The sequence below is a fragment of the Chanodichthys erythropterus genome, chromosome 19 (genome assembly GCF_024489055.1).
Source record: "Chanodichthys erythropterus isolate Z2021 chromosome 19, ASM2448905v1, whole genome shotgun sequence".
NCBI classification, from domain to species: domain Eukaryota; kingdom Metazoa; phylum Chordata; class Actinopteri; order Cypriniformes; family Xenocyprididae; genus Chanodichthys; species Chanodichthys erythropterus.
The window spans coordinates 28,445,869-28,473,726 of NC_090239.1; the positions used below are offsets into that span (position 1 = coordinate 28,445,869).

The window sequence follows — 27,858 nt, forward strand, 5'->3', positions numbered from 1 at the left end:
TACTGATATACTCCAGGAAGCACATCATGAGATAACGCAATAGGCTGAAGGAAAAAAGACAGAGAAACAGAGAGGAGTGCAGATGTGTTAAAATGAAGAGGGTACAGACAAAGGGAAACACATCGAAGTGAAAAAGAGGCTAGCTGTGGAGTAAACCGACCACCTGAGTAATGACACAATGAGCAGAGTGCAGCTCTTCTGACAGCTGATAAAGGCGACTGGGCTTTAGAATACCTAATCATTGGCCGCGCACAACACGGTTCCCCTAAAATGTGTCCTTGGATGCATCTGCTGGCCCGAAGTCAAACGGCTCCAAATGTTAAAGTAAACATGATTTAGAGCACCTCTTTGCTCACTCTGGCTGTCAGACAAGCACGGATAAGGCAAATGGGCTGAAAGAGCGAAAGCGCTAATGTACTAACACTCCCACAACGAACAAAAAGCTTTTAGGTTGCTTTTACTACGGTCGGGGGAAAAAATTGTGATTCGGAACTTTTATGTTTTATGCAACTTTTTCAAGTCTAGATAGAAAGTTGTGGGAATTTACAAACCTAATTAACAAACAAAAAAGCAGAAATGTGGGAACAATAAGGAAATTACTCTTGCTACTGTCAAAAAAGGGAATGCTTCTGCAGTGAGAAGTAGTAAGGCTAAGCAATGGTGTTGTTTTTTTCTTTTCTTTTTTTTTTTCTCTGTTTAAAAAAAAAATCTTCAGTAGGCTGTTAATAAGCTATCTGTTTTACATTTAAATTGGGAACATTTAATCAATGAATCACCATCACCTCTCATGTTTGAAGTGTTAAACTAATTACCTGTGAATTATCTGTCTCCTAATGCTTTTAGCTTTCCGTGCTTTTAGCACTATTAATGTACTTTGCGGACTGACAGCTTGACTGTATAAACACACTGGGGTTTATAACGAAGAAAAAAGTTATTCATATTGAGATTTGCTAGATTTTTATCCTCGTAAAATATAAAAAAAAATCTTGATCTCTTTTAATGTAGCTTCTCTAATGTTTCCAATCAAATGCAACTACATTCACAGCATTTCTTATCTTTGTTTGTACAAAAGATTTAAGAGCCAGTAAATTCATATTTCATGACTAAACAATGATTTGCTTCTATCTCTGGTCCCATTTAAAATAATTGAAAAAGCTATACAAATCATATACACTGAAATGTTTGAAATGCAAGTCAAATATGTGCTTAAATTCAATGTGCTGCTGTTGTTTCTTGCTACAGAAAATATCTATATAGGAAATATTTGTGTAAAACAAGACATTCCAGTCTGCCTATGCCTATGCCACATGCCGTACACAGGAAAAAAAAAAAAAAAAAACTCAAAAGATGAATAATTGGATTTACTTAAAAAAGCAGTGTCGAGTGGTTCCACAAAACTATATTGAGTAATTTGTAAAAAATAATAATTTAGTTGTATGAACAATAGAAATTCAAGTAGAGCTGACAAAATGTCTTTGAGTAAATACAAATCATTTGAAATTGCCACTGTTACATAATATTAATATGTGCAGTTTACTTAATAATGTTTATTATGCAAGTTGAACACACACTTAATTTACCTTATTAACTCCCTCGGGTCGAAGGTCACGCCGGCGTGATTACCACCAGTGTGAAAGAGACTCAAAATACTCTGTCAATGTTGCACATACAATTAAGAGCTATACACCATTTTAATCTATGCAAAATGCAAAATAAAGAAAACTAACCGGATGCGTGATCTCTCGTCTCCCTCTGAACGAAGTCCAATCTGATAGTTCTCAGAAAATGAACTAACTTAGTGAATACTAATCACAAAAAAATTTGACTTGTGTCTAGAGAAACGTTGAAATGTCAGGTTTTAAATCATGTAAGTCAAATCGAAAACAAACATTCTGTGTTTATGTAATCTGTATGAAAAGAGAGCCATGTCAGAAGTCCTTGATTCAGTTCATTATCCGCTAGCCAGCGCTATTCAGACGCAAATTTAGTCAATACATGCATTCATCGTCTCAATCGTGTATTTATTTTCTTGAAAAGTGTTTTGAATAGCCACAGTTAGCGATCTCTGGCCTCTGTTAGTACAGTTATTTCCTGGATTGCCTATTCTTCTTTAGCATTGGCATTTGTGGACTAAAAGTGCACAGAGCGCCCTCCGGCTGCAAGTATGAATTGAAAACAGTATCCAGCGAATATCCAATATTTCTCCAAATGTGCATGCTTTTAAGCTAAAAGCCTATATGAAATGCCATAGAGGTAACATAACTGTTTAGACACTTTGTATCATAGAACATTATATTTTAATAATTGAATACCATTATTTTAAATTGTAATAATATTTCACAGTATTGCTGTTTTTTCTGTATGTTTGATTTACAGTATGATGAGCTTGAGACATGATCACAGAGGGTTTTTTCACAGCCTACCTGACTGAAAGAGCTCATTATTTATGCAGCTCATTAGAGCTCTTTATGTGATTCTTTTGTCTTCTCAGGTGAGAATCACCCATTATTCATGATTATTCACGCCTCCACGCATACTGTGTTTCTTGACCAAAGATGTCTTAGAAAATTTAAATCTCTCTATTGTTTTATATGAAGGAGTAGGAATGATATTTGTTTACATACTTTTGAAGCAAAAACTCTAGTCTACAACCTCCAATACCCAGAAGTCTTGTGAACACTTAGATTTAAAGATTTTTTGGCTTCATTTCAGTGACTTAAGTTTTTTTTTTTTTTTTTTCAATAACCACGCATAAACGTTATTCCTTCAAAAACACAAACATGTACATACATGTTCCTTACATATCATTGTAGCCTAGTTTGTGCTGAATACAGTGTAATGCCACCTTTGTCATTAATATGTTTATGAACAATTGAAAAAAGCACAAATGTCAGGGCATGTCAAAACTTCTCCAGGCCCCAAATCAGCCTCAGACCCCTGAGGGTTAAATTATTATTTGCTCAATAAAATGCACTCAAAAAAATAACTCATTGAACAAACTCAGCTGAATTGAGAGCAAGAATTACATCCTAATGTTTTGATGATTGGCAAAATTAAATCTTTTCTTTCATTCAGGGACTTAGAAACAGTTATCCACGCATTAATTTCATCAAGACTGGATTACTGCAACTCACTATATTTGGGGGTCACTCAATTCAATCGTGTTTGTCTCGCCTGCAGCTGGTTCAAAATGCTGCGGCCAGATTTTTAACAGGGACAAGGAAGAGGGAACATATTTCGCCTGTTTTGGCTAGTTTGGCTCCCCATTGAGTATAGAATCCAGTTCAAGGTATTATTGCTTGTCTATAAGTCCCTGAATGGCTTGGCTCCAAGCTACCTTTCAGATCTGTTGCTGTCAGTACCTAAAACGCGCTAAAAGCTTAAGGGGGATCGTGCATTTTCGGTGGCTGCACCTCAGTTGTGGAATAACTTGCCTTTTACCTTGAGATCAGCCACTTCTGTATCGGTTTTTAAATCTCTACTTAAGACACATCTTTTTAAAAAGGCTTATGGACTCGAGTAACTACTGTATTCAGTGTGTTTTTAGTGTTGTATACTCTTTGTGATTGTTTTATTTTTTGATAATAGTATAATTTTATTTCTCTATGCAGCACTTTGGTCGAATTTGTTGTTTTAAATGTGCTATATAAATAAATTAAAGTGAAACTGAAACTGAGACATCCTAATGTGTATCTGACTGCTCACAGCCAATCACAGGCGCCACTCTTCTGCATAATGGTAACCACAAAATAAAAAATAAAAAACATTACAGAAACTCCTCTAAATGTCCAACATATCTGAAGAATAAACACTAACATAAACTAACAACATCTTTCCCTTTACTGAAATATGAAATTACACTTTTTCCATTACAGCAGCATTCCTGTATGTGATGCAGTGCCGTGTAAGGGCCCGAAGATCACGGGTATCCAGTATGGTTTTCCGGCCGTGACCCTTACGCACAGAGATTGCTCCAGATTCTCTGAATCTTTGGATGATATTATGCACTGTAGATGATGATAACTTCAAACTCTTTGCAATTTTTCTCTGAGAAACTCCTTTCTGATATTGCTCCACTATTTTTCGCCGCAGCATTGGGGGAATTGGTGATCCTCTGCCCATCTTGACTTCTGAGAGACACTGCCACTCTGAGAGGCTCTTTTCATACCCAATCATGTTGCCAATTGACCTAATAAGTTGCAAATTGGTCCTCCAGCTGTTCCTTATATGTACATTTAAAGGCCAGAACACACCGAGCCAATGCCGACGAACTAGTGACGACGAAAGCAGACTGCGGGGTTGGCTCACGTCAGCAGCGTCTGTGTCCAAAGTTGGCCTGACACACCAAACCAACGCTAAATAGCCGACGGAAAAGTAGCACGTCCATTCTGCGCCTGCGTGAGACGAAATGCATTTCCGTACCAGCAGGTTGCAGTATCTGAACAGCCAATCAGAATGATCAGATGGCCCGACGGACATTCAACATTTCGAATCAGCTGAAAAAAAGCCAACGAGGACCAACTTCAGCCGAAAGTGCGAAAGACACTGAGAAAACTTAGTCATCTGACAAAGAAAAACTGCCCGACGGTCGACCGTCAGCTTGGTGTTCTCCTGCCTTAATTTTTCCGGCCTCTTATTGCTACCTGTCCCAACTTTTTTGGAATGTGTAGCTCTCATGAAATCCAAAATGAGCCAATATTTCACATGACATTTCAAAATGTCTCAATTTCAACATTTGATATGTTATCTATATTCAATTGTGAATAAAATATAAGTTTATGAGATTTGTAAATTATTGCATCCCTTTTTATTCACAATCTGTACAGTGTAAAAAAAACATGCACAGACAAATCCAAATTAAACCCTGCGGTCTTAAGACACAAAACAATTGGTTTGTGTGAGAAAACCAAAAAGTATTTACATAATTATTTTACCTCTAATACACCACCATGTCCAACTGCCTTAAGCATCGGTGTGTGGGGTCTGAATGCACTCTGATGCCGGAAGTGATCGCTCGCACTCATTGACATATACATGCGAGAGATCATTTCCGGCATCAGAGCATGTTTTCAGACCTCACCAACTGGATGCTCAAGGCAGTTGGACATTGTGGTGTATTAGAGGTAAAAATGATATAAATACTGTTCGGTTTCTCGCACAAACCAATCGTTTCGTGTCATAGGACGTCAATGTGTCGTCACGAGCCGCAGGGTTAAATTTGGATTTGTCTGTGCGTGTTTTTTTTTACTCTTATAGATGGAGTTCCCATTGACATACATTATACTACTGACAGACCGCAACGGTTGGAGTTAAAAATCGAATTTGTGTTCTACTGAAGAAACAAAGTCACCTACATCTTGGATGCACTATCCCTTTAAGTAAAGCTGACAATACTCATTTTGAGTAGAAACAACTCAGTTAAATTAAGTTCATATAGTTACATGATTTAAGTAATGTGAATAAGGATGGTTTGAGTGAAACTAACAACAGTCAAAGTTCTTTTTTTTTGAGTGAAGGAAACAAGTGTGATTGTGATTAAAGTCGACTTTAGTTAAGACTCAGTTAAAGTCAGAATGAAACAGAAGTACTGTCTTTTATTCCCTATTGTGACATATGTGCAAGTGAAACAGCTTCTCGAACAATGAGAAAATGTAGGGCGGGACTTGATTTTGTTCATGGGGAATTAATTGGATGGTGGAATGGTCGTGGTTTGCTATTGGTCGATCTCATGTGAGTGACATGATGTCCAGCCCTTGTCCACGTGTAAAAAGGTCATCAGAGAAGAGAAGATATGTTATAACGTGCAAAAAGAGTGTATATGTCTTTCAATTTTAGAAAAATGCAAAGCAACATGAATGAAAAAAAAAAAAAAACTGATGCCTACAGGCGTCTGTTATGAAATGAATCACAAGGAATTTCTGTGTTTGGGAAAAAGGTGGACAGAAAAAGTTTGCAATTTTGGTTACATGCTCTTGCTCTACTTGTAACAAATTTCTTGCACCTTTTTGCATGCTGTAAAGGAATAGTATAGGAATGTTATTTTTTTTTTCTGGTAGAGGGTTTCTATCATTGAGGAACAAATGAATTCCAAAGTGTTTCAGAAAATTGCACAGCAGAATATTAAAGCACTTGTCTGTGATGTAAAACTTCAAAGCTGATTCAATATAAAATAGTATGTCCCCAACAGAGTGACTCAAACAGAAGAAATTTCCAGACCTCAATCTGGCCAAATGTTGTTGCGGTACAAGATGAAAACCAATCGAGATGTCCAACACATGTAACCTTGGCTAAGGTTATTGCCAATAACAGAGGTTCAACAACTTCCTAGCAATGTTTCTTAGGCCAGCTGCATTGTTTTCTCATCACTCTCACATTTCATTTTCCAATTACCATTAGTGAATAAAATTATGTTCTTTCCAACACTTTTTTTGGTTAATTACCCTGTTTCACTTGTAAAACACAACATATTACCATAATAAAATAAGTTGTGGATGTAGCTTCATGCAAAACAAAACAAAACAAAAACAAAAAAACAACAATGTGCAATATTCAAGTTAAACATCATTTCACTTTGTTGAGAGTTGAGAGTTGGCTGAAAATAAATCAAGTTTTCAATACATCAACCAAATCTGAAGCTAATAGAAATGCTGATTTAAGGTTGTATGCCCCATGGCCATAATTTCATGTTTTTAAAGAAGCATTTATCACATAAGCCGGGTGGCGATATCCTAGTGCTCAAGGCTCTGCGCTGGAGCTGCAAATATTGCAGGTGCTATCGTAGATAGGGGTGACCCGTGAACTGAGTTACTAAGAACCCCATCACCACTGTGCCCTTGAGCCAGACAAAGTTTAGTACAAAAATAAGACTTTTGTATTATTTACACTTTTCACTTGTATTGTGTCGCCTACACATTCACTCCCACTCACAAATAATCCCTTAATCACCTAATTTATCTACATTATGTTAAGTTTCACTTCACAAAATCATTTTTAGTGGCAATTAAAAAGAAATGCCAATACAACAGTTATTTGTTTGTAGGGAACTGGTTCTTATGCAGAACTGTGTCTGCTTTTTCAAAATCAAAATTATTTGATTTTAATGGTGAGTTAAGAGGAGAGTTTCTAGTCTTTTGTAAGTACTGGAGCATAGACCCACATCAAAAAAACAACAAACAAAACATATATATATATATATATATATATATATATATATATATATATATATATTAAACAGTGTTATGGATATAAATTATTGTTACCTGCAGTACAGAGTCCTTGTCAAGCTGTCAGCATAATAAATAGCTGTCTGATTAAGTATCCCATTACTATTTCAATGTGAGAAACCCCTGCGAATGATTCAGTGTATGATTGAACTGTCCAAATAAATCAATTTTCAGACCTTTTTGCCAACCTATTTGACCAATTAAATCGAAACTTGGTTTATTTGCAAATCCGGCATCACTGGTTGCAATTCTAAACAGCTGATAGAAAATGATTTTCAGGTGAGTATATGGCAATTTCCATTGAGAGATAAAGATTTATCCGTAACATTTATTTGACAAAATGAGCCTGCTATTTTTAATTAATTGCTTAAAATTAAGTGCTTAATTAAACTTGTCTCAAACTCAATGGTTATCAATTTAAATCAGTTTAATGACTTACTAAATTGATTGGAGTAGTTCTTGGCTTATTCACTAAACTTCAACAAATGACTCATAAACACTCAAAATTCAGTCTCAAAATTATAAGAGTTTAATCTGTTTGAATTAGTTTCATGAGACACTCCCTCACCAAATCAGTTCTCAATTTATTCACTGAACCGCAAGTCATTACTTTCAACATGTCTGACTCAAAATGAACCAAAACTTGTGCCAAAAGTCTCATGAGACTCAATAAGTGACAGAAAACACTAAAGGAATCAAAACACTGGAATAGCTAAGTGGAAATGAAACCAGAATGAAAGCCAAAGCCATTTGGTCTGTCATAGAGAATAAAGATGTTTTTCAAGAACAGCCATGCAAAATGCACGTCAGTCAAACTACAAACCATTGCCAGTTCAATTCTCAGGCTGGAGCTACAAGATACAGTATGAGGAGTCTTAACGTTACTACTTATAGCACACGATCAGGAAACACTCACCGGATCTGTGAGCTCCAGGATGCTGGCACGGTAAGTAAGAGGTTTGCAGTCACGGGTGTTGTCTACCAGGCTGCAAGGTAGAAATATGGGGCCCAGGTCATCTCCGTCCAACACATCCACCGTAAGTGTGGTGGTGGCGGTGAGCCGGTCCTTTGGGTTTGGAGCTCGGTCCTGAAGGGAAACACAGACGTTTGAATCCAACTCCAAGATTCTAAACTTACTCGCCAGCCAAAAAGACTCTTTAGTCAAAGTCAAAATAAGACATTTTACTGACAGTATGAGAAAATTGGACATCTCGCTTTAGTTTCTCCATCCCTTTCAAGTCCCTTCAAGCCTTACATTTTTTCTTGTTGAATATATGAAACTGGTTGTACTGTAAGGCTGTTTAGGTCTAAAAAATTCTACGCGCAAACAAGACCAAGATACTGATTAATGGTTACATTAGCGAAATATCTGTGTAATTTTGTTGGCCAATAAGGTCCATTGTCTGTTTTCAATAGTGTAGCGATTTCTTTCAAATCAAACAGCTTTCTGTTGGTCTAGGCGGTGAATCTGTGTGATCACGCTGAACCTGTTGCAAAATCTCTTTGGGGAAATCTTTCACCTTCACATAAAAATCCACAAAATGTGGATTACAATTGCACCTCAAGACTGCAATTTTGCTTCAAAATGACAGAAAAAAAAAAAATCATAAAATTAGTTTGTAAAACTCTTTTCCGCTATATTCCAAGTCTTCTGAAGACTTTGTGTGAGGGACAGGCTGAAATGTTAGTCCATCCAATGCCATTTAGCACCAATTAACGTCAAACACATAGCATTACGTGTCTAAAGGCACCATTTCTGAATTGAACACAACAGCAAATGAGACTTGAGGGATTCAGAGGAGATTTCCAGTGAATAATAGCTTCAATTTCAGTCTGTTCCTTCAGAGTTGTATAGACTACTTTTATGGTGTTTTAAGGACCATTTTGGAGTTTGGCCATGTAAATCACCATCCACTTTTTTTTTTTTTTTTTTTTTTTTTTATAGGCAAAAGAAGCTTGGACACTCTTTGACATCTCAGTTTGTGAAATTCATACAGGATTGGAACGACATGAGGCGAGTAATTTTTCAATCTTTTGTACTATATTTCTCCTCCTCCTGTGCAGACTTACGTTGGCCTGAATGATGACCAGATAGCGTGTGATCTCTTCATAATTCAGCCTCTCTCTCAAAACCACCGATCCTGACAGGGTGAGAGGGATGTCGAATGTCTTGTTTGTTGTCTGTGGAGAAGAAAAGAGTAGGTCAAAAGGGTTTCTCTTACACTCTCACACACATAAAGGCTCACACACTTCCAGCCTCATGAGAAATTCATAATCTATCTGCTTCAATAAGAAGAGAATGCTGATGGGACAAAACTGCTTGACTTTCAAAACCTTTTCACCCTTATTAGCAATACATACAATACGTAACACTTTAAAAGGGACAGGGAGACAGGACGTTCCTTGCTTTTTTGATATAAAAATGTTTGATGTGTAAATGGCTACCTATCACAATTACCTAACCTTTAAATAGAAAGTGAACGCAGTAGTCTTTGCATAGCTTTTGACTATCAGCATTAAATCTAATCCACATTGCAGGTAACTCTGGCCAAGAACCACCCACTTAGACAGGATTATTTTTTTTTTTTCTAGGTAAACTTGTACAAAAAATAATAATAATTACAGATTTCAGTTTGTCACACTGAGTGTGCTTTCCAGTGAACATATGCATCAGATGGTCAGTAAACAGGCTGTGGGCAGTGTAAAGGCGTTCCTTTGGGTCTAAGACTTCGAATGTAGAGGTGTCACAAAAAACACTTGAACGCTGTGAATAAAATATTCCTGAAATGGTTAAGTGGTGTTTAGCTCCTCTCACCCCACTCACAGCAATAATGCTGCACTAATTAAGAAGCAGTAAGAGAATGTCACCAATTTGCATGTGTAATATTACCATATTCATTTAAATGATTTGCTGGAGTAATTGTATTTACATTTCATCACATACATACTTTATGCTATATTTTATTTGGTGTATTTACTGCTATTTTGTCTGTATATTTTCATGTTGCTAAATTATGCTCTGTGATAATCAATGATGCACAACAATCTATTCACCAAGGCTTAGGATTTGTAAGGTTGTGGAGTAAATCATTTGAAAAGAACCTGGCGGAAACTCCCTGTGCTCCCTCTCCAGCACACCCACACCATATCGAAAAATGTATGAAAAAAAAAAAGAAAAACACGTACCGGATCTTTTGGGTTGTACCGAATGGTGTATTCAATTTGTCCGTTAGGACCATCATCAATGTCAACAGCCCCGTTGTTCCCTGTAAAACCTGAGAAGATGGTGGTTCCGACAGGAGTTAACTGAAAAAGATAGAAACACGTAAGTTAAGCATCTTTAAAACTCTCTCACTTGGCCGCCTATCAGCGTGAATGCAGTTTCATTCTTAGTTGCAACTGCCATTTCATCATCTTGTGCTTGATTCCTGGTGCTTGTAAGTTGGCGGACTAGTTTATGCTTCAAGCGTCTTGACCGTTGTGTTAAACAGCACTCCTTTGAGGGAGAGTTTGATGGACATGCTCTTGTAAAGTACACAGCGCTCCTTCTCTTCATCTCTCTCATTCTGGCTGTCATAACAAAGTCCTGCTGTGGTGCGGCTCTCAGAAGAACGAGGAAAAAGAGGAAGTAATAGGTACGAGTCTGCTGCGGAAGCTAGAGGCACCTGGGAACTCAGACGTTAGTTCCTGCGCTGCTACTCTGACGTTCTGACAAGACATATTAGACAGAAAAAAGACAAATTCCCTAAAACAAAAATGGCAAAGAGAGTTAAGATGCTTCAGACAGCCTTTAAGATGAGAATAACTGCCATCACGATCTGAGGAAAACTCTCCGACTGCTGTCATGAAGAGGTCATGTAAGGCTATCTGAACAAAGAATAATTGAACAGCCTGTTATGCATAATGAGTTGCTACAAACAAAATCCTGAGTGAATCTGGCAGGTCAAATAAAGCGCAATTGCATTGCTATTAGCATATGTTCCACTAAGTGCAATCAATGAGATTTTTTTTTTTTTTTTATAACAGTATAGCTTACATAAAATGCATAAAAATATTAGTTGTCACTCTATGTCTCCCAATAATATGTCTTAAATTCTAAATATTTATGATCAAACTCTGTAGTTTTTATTGTGGGGGGAAAACATATAATGCAATGCAATACAACAATGATTGAGAGATGAACAAATAAACATTCCTCAAAAGCCTGATGTATATTTGAAAGATCATCATTTTTACATTTATAATATTTCTTTTACTTGCTAAAACAAATTCTGATGATGTTGGCAATTTTTATATGTATATATAAAATATAAAGTAGGTTTCATAGGATTAAAATATTGATGCACTCATCTTGCACTCAAATTTTTGTCCAATCAAATGATTTCTAGACTAATAATGTCCTTTCTGCTCTCACCAACAACATGTTGCTGTCGGATGGAAACCTTTTATGCCCAAAACCGCTACTTTTCAGGGGTGAAAACAAATAATAAAAGTCGCACACAGATTGATACAAATACTTTAAATAAAATAATGTTTTTAATAGTGTCTAATTTTATACTTAAAATGCTAATTTTGTACTATTTTCTGTTTATTTTGATAAATAAAATAATTAATTTTGTTCAATATACTGTCATTAAAATATGTATAATTTAAAATAAAAATACAGAAACAAAATAATTTTAAAAAGTAAAGATTCTGAAAGCACTGAAGGAGATCCCATAATAATTCAATATAGATTTAGAGTAGTAACAATAAATGATATTTTATCATATGATATGATTAATATCATATTTTTAAATATGATAGTTTCATTATAAATATGGTGATTATCTCTAAGGTGGACAACTAACTTAATATATGACATTTACCATCTATTGTGCCTTTTGTTCCAACAGCAGATGCGCTTTTTACCCCAAATACCATACTTAAACATATTCTTCTGTTATTGAAAAACTGTTGCTTTAATTACCTTGAACAAAACTAAAAATCATTAACAAGACCTTTGTGTCAAAATATGTTCAGTAATTTCAGTGATTCTGATTTGCTACTTAAATCTACAAGATTTTAAAAAACGTCTCGGTTACGTATGTAACCCTCGTTCCCTAAAGGAGGGAACGGAGACCAGTGGTGTAGTCGGGGCGATACGCACGCATACGCCGTATGCTTACTTTTTGCTCAGGGCTGTTTGCGTATTACGACTTCTAAGGATCAGTATTTGCGTATACCCACTTGTTTTTGCTTCGAAAGTCCATAAAATAATGTCCTGTTATCTTCTCCTTTAACTGTGTGTCCAATGCTTTTGTGTAAACTCGCGATTCTTTGTTGTAATTGGTGCATGAGCACTTCTGTCATTCTACCTTTTTCCGCTCATCATCGGCTAAAAACCAGGCTGTGCGTGTTCGCGCTGCAGTGAGAGACTCCGATCAAAGCCGCTCGGTGTTTTGAGTGGCGCATTGAGCGCAGTTCTCTCACTGCAGCGGTCTCGGCGTGAGAAATATGGTGGTGAGGAAATAAGACTATTCATTAATTATATAGCCTACATCATGCGTTCAGAGCTTTTATAAGCGCTAAGTTCCCGTACAAACTGAAAAGACCATAAACGCAAATGAAGCCTTGCTTATTTAATGCATTAGTGCGCGAATCAAAAGCGAAACATACTAGGCTGCTACTATGAATCTTATTAAACTCCAAAAGTGTGAAAAGATTTCCACGAGCCATCCCGACACTGATGATAAAATGTGCGATCCATTTGAATTCTATTGAGAGTTAAACACTTTATAACGCTATAGAGAAAGTCAAACGTGATCTAGACTGATGGACAAAATGAACAAAAGACTGAAAAGAGGACGACAAATCTTGCCCCAACAATTATTAGGGAGCTTTTTAAACTATTCATGACCCTCCCTTATTAGAATTTATATAGTTTTATAGTAATTATGGTAAATTTGGCTAACTTGTAGAATTTATAACCTATTAAGGGAATTCACTAGATTTATATTACATCTGTGACATCTTGTTTCTATAGGCTATGTGTATAGGCTATTTTTTCATAACAAATGCTTTTATAATGGAAAATGATAGTTTGACTTCTTATAACACAATGAAGTAGACAATTCTGTCAAACTGATACGCTTATATAGTAATAAATAATATAAAACTGAGTTTACAGAGGTTACCGGGGAAACAGCTCTATTTCTGCTGCTCCATAAGCGCCACCTACTGACAGAGAGTGGTTTAAATTTTCATTCAGCCTGATTACTGTTTTTGTTTGTTTGTGACCACATTTTTATAATGTTAATAAATTAGATTTCGAATAATTGGCTTTTTTAACACCCTTTTGAATAAAATGAAACTTTAATTTCAGATATCACTTTTCACAGTGAATATAATTCCAAAGCAACATGTTTAAATAATAGTCAAACTGTAAAACATTAAAAATGTCAACCAATTTTAGAATGCACTGTATTTATTTGTTTTTAATGAAGCATGTTACTAGTGAACAACAACATAAAATACAATTACTTGTGTTTTTGTATTTTTTTTTTTTTTTTTTTTTTTTTGGGGGGGGGGGGGGGTAATAGTACACCACTTATTTTTTTAGGACTACACCACTGACGGAGACGTACGTCAGTAGTGACCGACGAATTGGGATATCGCTTAGAGAGCCCTATCATCTTCGTGTAAACTAAAACAAGCCAATGGAATTGGCGTGCGATATTTGCATAATGCGCACCGCCCCCCACAGGTGTATATAAATAGGAAGCAGATGCAATCGCACTCTGTTTTTCGCTGAGGAGACAACTGGTGTCCGCGCTACAGCGAGGGTACAGAAACTGTGGCGACGGGACGTACGTCTCCATTCCCTCCTTCAGGGAACGAGGGTTACATACGTAACCGAGACGTTCCCTTTCAGTCGGTCACGTTCGACGTACGTCAGTAGTGACCGACGAATTGGGATCCCAACTAAAGCGCCACAGTTACGAAACCCCTTCCAGTGCCCAGCGCAAGCTCAGCTGCCCATAGCACCGGCTGGCGGTGAAGGGGACGAGCTTACACCGAGAGAGTCTACTGCTGTCTAACCACTACCCACTAAGTAAACTAGACACACTGGGGAAGCGAACCCGTAAGGGACGCTGCGGAGACCACTACCTACCCGATGGGGGAGGAGTTTACGTGGGAATACACACATGGACTGGCCCGGGGGGCAGTACGCATATGGAGTCCCTGGGATGGCTCCACCTGGTAGGGGGAGACTCATCTGACAGGTGACAGCAGAGCTGGCTCTGCTAAGGGAAAGACATGGACTCGGCCCGTAGGGAGTTTTAAACCGGAGAAAATACACATATGGGACTGCTCACGTAGAGGGGTCACGACATATGGGCCCCAGCCAACAGACAGCGTCAGCGACGGATGTAGGCCTGGCATCAGACACTCCGCAATGTCCGAGCCGAAGGGGGAGGCGGAGGAACTCAACAGGGTTCGCCAAGCGGGGAACACGACTGGAGTGAAAGTATGCACGTATCCGGCCAGTGGCGGGAATGGCATTGCAAGCCGACACTTAGAGTGGGTACAACACGTCTACCGACTAGTGCATGCGAGTACACGTGAGGATACCGGCTCTACACGTAGGCTATAAAACCTAGCGAACGTGTTTGGTGTCCCGCAGCTCTACAGATATCTGTCAGCGAGGCGCCATGAGCCAGCGCCCAGGAAGAGGCTACCCCTCTGGTGGAGTGGGCTCTCAACCCGAGCGGGCAAGGCACGCCCTGGGATTCGTACGCCAAGGCGATAGCATCCACTATCCAGTGGGCCATCCTCTGCTTGGAGACAGCCTTTCCCTTCTGCTGGCCTCCGTAACAGATGAAGAGCTGATCTGAGGTCCTGAAGCTTCGCGTTCTGTCCACGTAAACGCGCAGAGCGCAGACGGGACAGAGCAAAGCTAGGGCTGGGTCTGCCTCCTCCGAGGGCAGCGCTTGCAGGTTCACTACCTGATCTCTGAAGGGAGTGGTAGGAACCTTGGGCACGTATCCAGGCCGGGGTCTCAGGATGACGTGAGAATCACCGGGCCCGAATTCTAGGCACGTTTCGTCGACCGAAAATGCATGCAGATCCCCTACCCTCTTCAGGGAAGCCAATGCAACCAGAAGAACCGTCTTAAGAGACATTAGTTTCAGGTCGACTGATTGCAAAGGTTCGAAGGGATGACCCCGGAGAGCTGTGAGAACCAGGGTCAAATCCCAAGAGGGTACGGAGGAAGGGCGAGGAAGATTCAGTCTCCTGGCCCCCCTCAGGAATCTGACGATCAGATCGTGTTTCCCCAGGGACTTACCCTCAACTGCATGGTGATGTGCGGCAATAGCGGCAACATACACCTTGAGGGTGGAGGGAGACAGCCTTCGCTCCAACCCATCTTGCAGAAAGGAAAGCACGGATCCGACCGAACATGATCGGGGGTCCTCTTGGCGAGAGGCGCACCATTCGACGAACAGGTTCCACTTCAACGCATAGAGATTCTTAGTGGAAGGAGCTCTAGCGGAAGTGATGGTGTCTACGACCGCATGCGGGAGATCACTCAGAACCTCCGCATCCCGTCCAGGGACCACACGTGGAGGTTCCAAAGATCGGGACGCGGGTGCCACAGGGTGCCCTGTCTCTGAGTCAGGGGGTCCTTCCTCAGAGGAATCGGCCAGGGAGGTGCTGTCGCGAGGAGAATGAGGTCTGAGAACCAGGTCCGAGTGGGCCAGTACGGAGCCACTAACAGAACCTGCTCCCCGTTCTCCCCGACCTTGCACATGAGTTGTGCGAGAAGGCTCACTGGGGGAAACGCATATTTGCGCAGACCCGGAGGCCAGCTTTGTGTCAGGGCATCCGTGCCGAGCGTGCCGCCGGGCAGGGAATGAAACCACTGGCAGAGGGCAGTTTCCAGGGAGGCAAACAGGACTACCTGGGCCTCGCCGGAATGCTGCCAAATCAGCTGGACCACCTGGGGGTGGAGCCGCCACTCGCCCGCAAGTGGATGCTGCCGTGACAGCTCGTCGGCTGCACGGTTGAGCACACCTGAGACACGAGTGGCCCGAAGGGACCTCAGATCCTTCTGACTCCACAACAAGAGATGGCGGGCGAGTTGCGACATGCGACGGAAGCGTAGACCACCTAGACGGTTGGTGTACGCAACGGCTGCAGTGCTGTGTGAGCGGACTAGAACGTGCTTGCCTGACAACAGCTTCTTGAAGCGGGCCAGCGCAAGACAAACCGCTAGCAACTCGAGGCAATTGGTATGCCAATGCAGCTGAGGCCCCGTCCAAAGACCTGTCACTGCATGCCCGTTGTACGTGGCCCCCCATCCCGTGGCAGAGGCATCTGTGGAGACCACAGCGCGCCTGGACACTCGTTCGAGGGGTACTCCGGCCCACAGGAACGAAGGGTCCAACCACCGGACAAGGGTGCGACGGCAGCTCGGTGTCACGGGGACACGGAGCGTGCCGCACTGCCACGCCCATCTCGGGACCCGGCCGCGGAGCCAGTGTTGAAGCGGTCTCATATGAAGCAATCCGAGCGGCGTTACCGCGGCTGCAGATGCCATATGCCCCAGGAGCCTCTGAAAATCTTTCAGTGGAGCCGCTGTCCTGCACTTGAGCGAGCTCAGGCAGTTCAACACCGACTGGACGCGCGCCTCGGTGAGACGCGCAGTCCCTGCGACCGAGTCTAGCTCGAGACCGAGACAAGAGATCCTCTAACCGGGGGCGAGTTTGCTCTTGTCCCAGTTGACCTGAAGACCCAACCGGCTGGGAGCTACAACCATGTCGGGTAGGACTTTGTACTGACATGCCCGACCCTCGAACGCAGACCGACCTAGGAAGGGTCTGCGTCGAGGCAGAATCGAGACATGAAAGTACGTGTCCTTCAGGTCTATTGCTGCAAACCAATCCTGGGGACGGACCAGGATTGGCCGTAGCCCACCGCCCTTTTTCGGTACAATGAAGTAGGGGCTGTAGAACCCCGACTTCATATCGGCTGGAGGGACCGGCTTGATTGTATCCTTCGCCAGGAGGACAGCAATCTCCACCCGGAGAACAGGTGCACTGTCCAACGACACCGGAGTGAAGTGGACAGCCCTGAAGACCGGGGGACGCCGGGCGAACTGAATCGCATAGCCGGTGATCCACGCTTCCAGACACTGAGCCAGCGGGACCAAAGGCACCACAGACGCACCGGGGGTGGGGCAGCAAGGCAGAGAGGGACCCGACTCGGGCGGCTTGGGGGCGGCCCGGAGTGGGGTCGGACTCTGCGAGGCAGCAGTGTGTATGGGAGACAGCGCACGGGACGCGGTCTGCTCCACCACACTGCCGCCTGCTGGCGAATGGGGAGGGAGCTGTCAGCGGCGAGGCGGAGCCTGGCACACTGGCAGACACCCCTTGTTGTGACCTGGAGTTTGAGGAAACTGCTCTTTTTGTGGCAAAGTGGGTACCGCTGGACTCCGGAGAGCCAGCGGCGGTAGATGGACAGCCGCCACAAAATCCCCCCCAGCCCTCCTCCGGGGGTGGGAGAGCAGATGGAATACTCTCCCAAAGGGCAGGAACCTTCCGCTCCAGGTCGCCCGTCTCAGGGCCGAGTTTTCCCTGACCGCTTGCCACCTGGCTGGCAGAGACGGGCTGGGCACCACGTCTGCGACCGGCACCCTGCTGTTTGGCTGGTGTAGGCTGCTGCTTTGCCAACTTAGCAGGGGCGGAGGAAGACGCAGGCGGGCGCCCTCGGCGACGAGCGGGCTGAGGCTGAGCCACGGGCGGCTGGGTGGAGGCAGCAGCGGACCGCCGTGGCATGACATGTCTGATAGCTTCAGCCTGCTTCTGTGCAGCGGAGAACTGTTGGGCACAGCTCTCCACCGCGTCGCCGAAAAGGCCGACCGGAGACACGGGGGAATCCAGGAACCGATGTTTGTCGGTCTCCCTCATGTCTGCCAAGGTCAGCCAGAGGTGGCGTTGCTGGGCTACCAGAGTAGACATCGCCTGGCCAACAGAACGCGCTGTCACCGTCGTTGCCCGGAGGGCAAGGTCAGTGGCAGCGCGCAGCTCCCCAAGCAGCTGTTGGTCAGGACCTTCCTGGGGCATCTGCGACAGCGCTTTTGCCTGATAGACCTGCAAAAGGGCCATCGCGTGCAGGGCAGAGGCAGCCTGCCCACAGGCATTGTAAGCTTTCTCAGTCAGACCGGCTGAGAATTCACAGGCCTGGGACGGGAGACGCGGCTCACCGCGCCAGCCAGCGGCCGTTGGACACAACTGCGTCGCAACAGACCGCTCGACTGGCGGGATCCTCGCGTACCCCCTGGCTCGCCCGCCGTCCAGGGAGGTGAAGGCGGACGAGGGACCAGGCCCTGTACGAGCCCCATGCAGAGCTTGCCAAGACCTGGTCACCTCATCGTGTACTTCCGGGAAGAAAGGCATTGGGGCGGGACGCTGGATTTGACCAGCGCGACCCCCCCCCCCCCAAGTACCAATCGTCCAACCGAGATGGGCCGGGACAGGGTGGAGGGTTCCACTCAAGCCCGACACACAAGGCGGCCCGGGAGAGCACAGCCGTGAGCTCGGGATCCGACTCGGGCAACGCTACCGTCCCGGGCGGCAGCGCGTCCGAATCCTCCCCCGAGGACTCAGGCCCACCTTCCGATGCAGCGATCGACCTCCGATCCGCCGCCGGCACACCAAAGGTAACGGCTGGACAGTCCGTAGAGGGCCCAGCTGAAACCAACGGTGGCACGATGGGTTGCGGTGCTGATGAGGCGGCAGGGGCCCGAGGAGCGTTTCCGCTCGGCGGGGAAGCCCTGACCGTAATCCTCAGGTCACCCTTCCTATACAGCGCCGTACCGTCATTCCGGTTCCCGGGGCCGGAAAAAACGGTCGTACGCGGCACAGGAGAGGGGACCCCCGCTTCCTGAGACTTCAGGAAGGAGAGTCTCGACCTCAGCATCGCGATAGCCATGTTCCCGCAATGGGAACATGAACCATCCACAAAAGCTGCTTCAGCGTGCAGAATGCCCAAACACGAGATGCAACGATTGTGCCCATCAGCAGGGACCAGGGAACGACCGCACCCATTAACACACAGACGAAATGACATACTGTCAGGGTTCGTCTGTAAAGCTCTTTTAGAAGGGGAAGTCAACTCACTCGTGCTGAAGCACCCAGGGAGCGACGCGATGTGTCAGGTACACCACTCCCTGACACACCGAGGAACCGGCCCAAATCGCTGCACACGCACACACTCTTTGTGTTGCTGTGAAAACAGCAGTTTTCGAGCTTATAGCTCAGCTCCTCGGAGACTCGCGACCTCGCTGAACGTGCCGTTTCACCAGCACTGAAAGCTCGCTGTAAATCCTCTTCTGAGGCAATGTTTTAGAATAAAACAAACGAAGAAAGGAATCTTCTGAACAGGACACCAGTGAATGGCTCCGAAGCGAAAGACAGAGTGCGATTGCATCTGCTTCCTATTTATATACACCTGTCGGGGGCGGTGCGCATTATGCAAATATCGCACGCCAATTCCATTGGCTTGTTTTAGTTTACACGAAGATGATAGGGCTCTCTAAGCGATATCCCAATTCGTGTATTCCCTGAAAGGGAACAACAAATATTAGATCTCGCGATCGCATCAAGGATTAGCCAAATTTCCATATGCATCTTGAAAAGCGGATCTTGAAATTTCCATGTCAAGTTTTTTGTGCCATCTAGTGGTTTAGAATAGAGGAAAATAAAATCAAAGGTATGTTTTACCCAGGGGGCGCATTTAGACCTGCTGTACCCTATTATTAACATTTTACCAAAATCAAGCTTGAATGAAGTTATAAGGTTTTGTCCGTCATTAGAACAGCCGTATTTGAAGCAGTAAGTGCATCGCATTACATTTTCATCAACTTACAGGTTACTGTAGCTATGTGTGCGCTCAGTTTTTTGTGTCAGTGTCATTTGGCCAAAATCTCATGTTATAAAATATTAAATGCTAATATTGGCTATGACTCGACAACAAATTCTAGTCTTATTTACCCTTGAACTGCAAACAAGCAGAGACAGTTCAAAATGTGTGCGGCTTTTCATTCAAGATTGAGGCATAGTGGAGTTATAAAGTTTTACCAACAGTTTGAGGATCCATTGGAGTTACTAGGTTTATTCACAAGCTCTTTTAAATCTTTTCATTGGTAAAATATGCTAATATGCTAAAACCCACAGACAGACAAAAAGGGTGACAAATAGTAATGATTTATGAAAATAAAAAAGAAAAAACATTGAAAAACGAATAGATAGAATGTTTCTGCCTGACAGCAATTAATAGCAAGTAGCTAATCATGGTTCTTGGCTCTGACAAAAAAAAAAAATAATACAAACAAATACAGTCGTGGCTGTACCATCTGCCTGACAATATTCAGTATAGCACAGCTTCTTATAGCTTACTCGGTCCCAATAGCTGTAGGGCAAAAGGACATTAAGTTAGTGACACTGATCAATGGAAAGTTAACCTGAACTTATCTTCGCTATGACTTCACGGTCTCTGCAGTCACTCAATAAACACACACAACCCTTTAGCCATTTACAACCACTTGAAATTCAATCCACAAGTCCATCAAATGCTTTCCCCCCAACATTATTATTTACTTCGCCATCTCTCTTAAACTCAGCATGCTACTTCAGCACTCGGCGGACTTATATAGTGCACTCTGCAGTGCTTGTTGACTGATGGACTGAGCTGTGTTAGTCCCCCTTATCTGTGCGTCAGTCAGACGTTTCAAACTCCGGTTGAAATCGATGGTGGGCAATACAGCCGGCCGTTTTTTGAGGCCACTCGAGAGGAGGCTGCCTGCCACTGAAGCTGCCTCCTAATGAGGGAAATCTCTACTGACAGCTCTCCGGGGAACAACTCTCAATTAGCTGAAAGCCACACACTCTCCATGCAGTCAATCCAATGTGAGAAGATCTCTGGAGACCGAGGCAGCATTCCTACAGACCCGCCGCGGCACTACGTGTTGAATGTTCTCGGAAGCTAATCCAAAGTGAAGGAAAAAATAAAAATAGGGCTAATGGATTTCCAGAAACGGACACCAATTTTAACGGTAAAGACTGAGTCATAGAATGCGATGTATCATAACTGTAATTGCAGGCCCACACAAAATATGCAGCATGAAACTCCACAGGCATGAACTGGCATGACTGTCATTCACAAAGTTTTACACATCCTGCCATTTTCATATCTCAGATTTAACATAATAATGCATTTAGCTACCAAAATAAAATATCAGAATATTAGAATGATTTCTGAAGGATCGTGTGACACTTAGATTTTTGACCGTGAAGGATCAAAATGTCTCCACGATCTGCTTTTTAAGAAATATCGTAGTATCGTGCTACAGCGCATTCTGGCGGTTTTGGTGCATCCATCCCGAACATACTGAATAACGCGATGTACATTCATATAACTTTAACATATAGGTAGGGTTACACTCACATAACATCGCAGTTATTCAGAACCACGTACGTTTATTATTTGCATGCGTTTTAAAGCCTTGCCAGTTAAACATTTTATTCACACTCTGTTCTGACATGCGCTTCACTAAAAACCTGCCAAACAGCGTGTGAGTACTGAACTATGTTATCTTTCAGTTCTCATTGTGTTTAAACTGTCAAATACACACAAGGGTTACATAAAGGGATAAGTGAACGTAAACAGTTCATTCTTTTTTTTTTCTTTTATGTTTTACCTTGTAAGGCTACATTTTTAAAATAAGGTAATTATTTTGACTGTACTGCTGATTTAGGACGCAAAAATAGAGGGCCGGAGTATATTGCAAGAAGGTTTCAGGCAAAATTTCAATATTGTGTATGCCAAACAACATTGTAATGGGAATTCACAATATAAAGAGATGCTAAATAAGTCACACAAGGTGACTGGCAGATTTATTCAGTGAGCAACAGCACTTCTGGGGTAATTACACAGCAGTCAAATCCAGAGAAACGTTAACAGCTAAATGCTTCAGCTCCAAAGCCCACAAGTGCAATTCATTTACTGCAAAATAACTCCATTGTGGGTAAACCATCACACTGACACAATCCACTGGTTGAATTTCCAATTACAGCTGGCAAGTGTTCAGTTTTAGCTAAACCAACTCACTTCTGCAAACTTCTAATAACGTGTGCACCAGAATGCCGGTGACTTCCATGTCCTCCAGAAAAAATCTCATAAAACATAAAAAAAGTCATTACAACTAGAGGCTGCTAAATAGAAACTCACCTCATTAATCGCTACATAGTAGCGTGGCTGCTGAAAGCGTGGGGTGTTGTCGTTTCGATCCCGTATGACTATCCGCACTTCGTGTAGGATCACCGTGCCAACAAGCTCATTAGTACACTGAACCTGCACTACAATGGACTGAATGTAGGAGGGAGGCTGAAAGACAAAAAGAAAAGATCGAAATCAAGCAGTTCATTTGCATGGTGTGCATCCAGCAGGCCAAACTAAAAATGACCATTTGCTTGCTGTCCATTATGAAGCCCATTACAAAGTGCATGCTGTGAACAACAGAATCCCCAGATTTTTGTTGAATCATATTTCTGGCTGAACCAAAAGAAATGAACAGATAAATAGCATCCAAAAGTCTGAGACCACTAGGGTTTTTTGTTGTTGTTGTTGTTGTTGTAACAAATGTAACAAATTTGCATAATGCCAGCTTATGGCCTTCATTGGCTGCTCGCAATCAACGTCTACTTTAAACCGTGTCGAGTCGAGTCGTCATCGTCAATAATGACGTCTTTAATGAACAAATAAGGGGCCGTTCACACAGAACGTGTTTTTCCATTCCATTGTGCTACTTTTCCATTGTTTTGCACGTTTTGCACTGGACGGAAGTGTATATAACCGCTGCGCTCAGGTCTTGCGTCTTTTGCAGCGTCTCAGGCATTCTAAAAATGCGGAGCTCAAGTTCAAATCAGTTCAACTTTTAAAAAACATCCCCTATATTCCACTCCCCGCGTTTCGCGCTTTTGAAAGCTGCCAACAAGCCTATTGCTCCTACATAAGTTTATTTTATCAGTTCTTTTGTCTTTGGGTCATTATATTTCTCAGAGACTTTAGCTTGTTCTAAATCAGATACAGATATAGTAGAAAAAGCAATTGCATGTGAATTAATTCTACCTAGCAGCGTCTATCTTCTAATAGTGAAGCTGTGTGTTTTAGTTACTAAGAAAATATATGCTAGAACTTTTCAGTTTCTAAGCTATTTTATTGATAAATCGACAAACAGTGTTGACAGTAATGATTCTGTATGTGCGCGATCTATCTGCATGTGATCTGCATGCTACTGCCTGTATGTGCGTTATGTACAGTAGTAGCGCAGTTTAGAATGGTGACTAATGTACCTGTACAATAAGCAGTTTAAAATGTGCATTAATCCAATCAATACTGAGCATCCAGATGGTATAATCAAACATATCTTGTGGAGTGCTCTCGGAGTACGCATTTATTTGTCATTAACTGTTGGATACGGAGCGTACTACTGGAATTGCTGGAATTTAAGATGGAAAAACTGATGTCATCGTTTGGATCACTGTGTTTTAAGTGCTGTGGAAGGCTCTAGAGCTGACATTCAGATTATGGTAATAGGCGTTTTGTTTCCAACATGCACTGTAAGCAGTAGACCAATCACAGACTGGGCCATCAGACCAATCAGTGCAGAGTAGGCTCTCTGAAAGGAGGGGTTTAAAGAGACTGAATCTTTGAACAAACCGTTTTCAGACTTTGAAAAATGTGGTGATGTGTAATGTATATTATATAGAAAATTAAAGGGATAGTTCACCCAAAAATGAAAATTTTATGTCTATCTGCTTACCCCCAGTGCATCCAAGATGTAGGTGACTTTTTTTCTTCAGTCGAATGCAAATTATGATTTTTAACTGCAACCGCTGCCGTCTGTCAGTCAAATAATAGCAGTAGATGGGAACTTCAACTATAACAGTAAATAAAACTTGCTTAGACAAATCAAAATTAAAACCTGCGGCTCGTGACGACACATTAATGTCCTAAGACACGAAACGATCGGTTTGTGAGAGAAACCGAACATTATTTATATCATTTTTACCTCTAATACACCACTATGTCCAACTTCATTCAGCTTCCTGTTAGTGAGGTCAAAAAACGCGTTCTGAAGACGGAAGTGATGTCTCGACCATATACTTCAATGAGCGAGAGACATCACTTCCGTTGTCAGAGCGCGATCTGACCTCACTAGCCAGAAGCTGAACGGAGTTGGACATAGTGGTGTATTAGAGGTAAAAAATTATATAAATACTGTTCGGTTTCTCGCACAAACCGATCGTTTCGTGTCTTAGGACATCAATGTACCATCACGAGCCGCAGGGTTTCATTTGGATTTGTCTATGGAAGTTTTTTCGACTCTTATTGTTCAAGTTCCCAATCACTGCTATTATTTGACTGACAGACGGCAGCGGTTGCAGTTAAAAATCATAATTTGCGTTCGACTGAAGAAAAAAAGTGATCTACATCTTGGATGCCCTGGGGGTAAGCAGATAAACATCAAATTTTCATTTTTGGGTGAACTATCCCTTTAATGGATGCATGTAAATCTATTGTAGTAGACCTCCAAAACAAAATTAGCAACCTTTAAAGGATTAGTCCACTTTCAAATAAAATTTTCCTGATAATTTACTCACCCCCATGTCATCCAAACTATTCATGTCTTTCTTTCTTCAGTCGAAAAGGATCGGTCATTTTTGAAAAAAATACAACTGTAAATGCTTTATAAACACAAATGATCGCGCTTATGCTTCCGCTTCCCGTATTCTTCAAAAAGCTTACGCCGTATGTCCTACGCCTTCCCTATTCCACTTATGGAAAAAAAATGAAAATTGGGCTGCGTTCGTTCCATAAGTTGAATAGGGAAGGCATAGGACATAAAGCTTTTTGAAGAATACGGAAAGCAGAAGCACGTGCACGCCGATCATTTGTGTTTATAGAGCATATACAGTTTTTATATACATATACAATTTTGTATTTCATATACAATTTTTTTTTTTTTGTAAATGACCAATCGTTTCACTAGATAAGACCCTTATTCCTCGTCTGGTATTGTTTAAAGCCCTTTGAAGCTGAACTGAAACTGTAATTTTGACCTTCAACCATCTGGAGGCTATAAGGAGAATAATCCTGGAATGTTTTCATCAAAAACCTTAATTTCTTTTTGACTGAAGCAAGAAAGACATGAACATCTTGGATGACATGGGGGTGAGCAAATTATCAGGAAAAGTTTACTTGAAAGTGGACTAATCCTTTAAAATAGCATAATAGGGGCACTTTAAAAAATCCTAAATATTTTCATGTTTAATTTTCATGTTTATAATTGAAGTGTGTCATTTTTCTGCACCACTAGCATTCAATGGTGATCTCAGACTTGTATAACAAAAGGATTTCAGATAATCACATCACGGTCCAGAACTCGTCCGGTGCTGTTCAGATACAGGCGTTGCTTGATGGGATCCAGAATGACCCAGTAGTCATGGTTGTCCCGTAGAGATAAAGAGATGGTCCTGTCAGGGTCTTCTGCTCTACCGTTTATCTGCATGTTCTCCACCAGAAGGGTTCCTGTAATAATAACAAACAAATATTCTTATTTGCTCACTGTTTCTTTTTCAAAAATCACTAGTGGCATATCCATAATCATTTCATTATACTATTAAATAAAAATGCACAAATTACTTGTTCTTGCCATAAGCATGCAAATACAATGGCACATAAAGTATGCAAATATAATTAGGGACTCTGACGAAACAATAAAGCTAATTAGAGACCTAAGATTTAGAGCAGATGAATAGATGTGTATTTTTTTCACCCCACCCCCCTCTCCACTAACAAATTGGTTCACCCTATATAACATCATCAGGTATTTAGGTTCATACCACTGAAAGAAATTTCCAAGTTTAATTTCTCAAGCAGTTCTCCTAGACAGCAATGAGATTAGAGTACAAACTGAGACTTTTGCTTCTCAATATTTTCTCCTGAGTAATAGACCCAGTGATCGCACATGTCTCTTCTAAAGTTTTAAACACTTAAAGTTTCAGACACCAAAAGCGAGGCCTGCAAAAGTCAGATCTCAACAAAAACTCAAAAAATTCTCACCAAATTCTCCCAAGACCACCTGAACTCTGATTTCCACATTCATTTTATAGTTCTACAATAATATTTAAGGTTAAAATTAAACTAACTAAAAATTAAAATTAAATTAACTGATTTGTACACAAACACTTAAATTAGTGTAAGTTAAGGAAGTTTTTTTATAATAATAAAGTTAAAATACTAACTTTACTATTATGTAATTATATTTCTACTCCAATTCGTTTTTGTTTTTTTTTTTGTTTTGTTTTTTTAAATAGGCCCAACATTATTTAAATATTGGCTGTTATAAAAACTTGATGGATTTATTCAAACATGCATTAAATATTGAAGAACATTATAAATTATAACGAATGTAATATTTAATATGGTGCATATATTTAACAATAAGCTCCTCTCTAGAGTTCAGTTTTATAGCTGACTAACGAGTTCATTATTGCCATTTATTGGATGGGAAGAGCGCTGCAATGTTCTATTCATCCATCAACTGAAAACAGACTAGACTAATCGATTCTTGGGACTTGGGATTTAAGTTCGTAAAAAATGAGAATCAATTAAAATCGAGAAATCGATATTTTTACCCAGCACTATTTAAAATATGTTAAAAGAAATACCAAATAATCAAGTATTTTACATGTCCTTTATTATGTTAGTCAACACATCAAAATCAAACAGTGTACTTCTTTAAAGCATGACAAACTGTCCTTCAAACATATATATATATATATATATATATATATATATATATATATATATATATATATATATATATATATATATATATATATATATATATACTGTATATACTTAAGATTTGAAATACATGACAAGTGCACATCTTTTTCACATGGGGTACACTACCGCCTAAAAGTTTGGGATTGGTAAGATTTTTAATGTTTTTAAAAGAAGTTTTGTCTGCTCACCAAGGCTTAATTTATTTAATTAAAAATACAGTAAAAACAGTAATATTGTGAAAAATTATTACAATTTAAAATAACTGTTTTCTATTGGAATATATTTTATGAAGTTATTTATTCTCGTGTTGGCAAAGCTGAATTTTCAGCATCATTACTCCAGTCTTCAGTGTCATATGATCCTTCAGAAATCATTCTAATATGATGATTAGTTCCTCAAGAAATATTTGTTATTATTTTCAATGTTGAAAACAGTTGTGTACTTTTTTTCAGGATTCCTTGATGAATAGAAAGTTCAAAAGAACAGCATTTATCTAAAATACAAAGCTTTTGTAACATTTTACACTACCATTCAAAAGTTTGGGGTCAGTAAGAATTTTTATTTGTATTTTATTTTTTTTTTAAAGAAATGAAAGAAATTAATACTTTTATTCAGCAAGGATGCATTAAATCAATCAAAAGTTGCAGTAAAGACATTTATAATGTTACAAAAGATTAGATTTCAAATAAACACTGTTCTTTTGAACCTTCTATTCATCAAATAATCCTGAAAAAAA

General features: G+C 41.1%; 1 protein-coding gene across 2 annotated transcripts in view; it reads right to left on the reverse strand.

The window, feature by feature from the left end:
• The window catches only part of pcdh15b (protocadherin-related 15b), a 239,673-nt gene that overhangs the window by 163,037 nt on the left and 48,778 nt on the right, over positions 1-27,858 (reverse strand). For both annotated transcript variants that reach the window (XM_067368857.1, XM_067368859.1), the window contains 5 exons: positions 25,699-25,859; positions 22,497-22,652; positions 10,410-10,529; positions 9,294-9,404; positions 8,140-8,310 (listed from right to left, as the gene is read on the reverse strand). In XM_067368857.1, the coding sequence (XP_067224958.1) occupies positions 8,140-8,310; positions 9,294-9,404; positions 10,410-10,529; positions 22,497-22,652; positions 25,699-25,859 (719 nt within the window). The remainder of the gene's footprint in view (positions 1-8,139; positions 8,311-9,293; positions 9,405-10,409; positions 10,530-22,496; positions 22,653-25,698; positions 25,860-27,858) is intronic.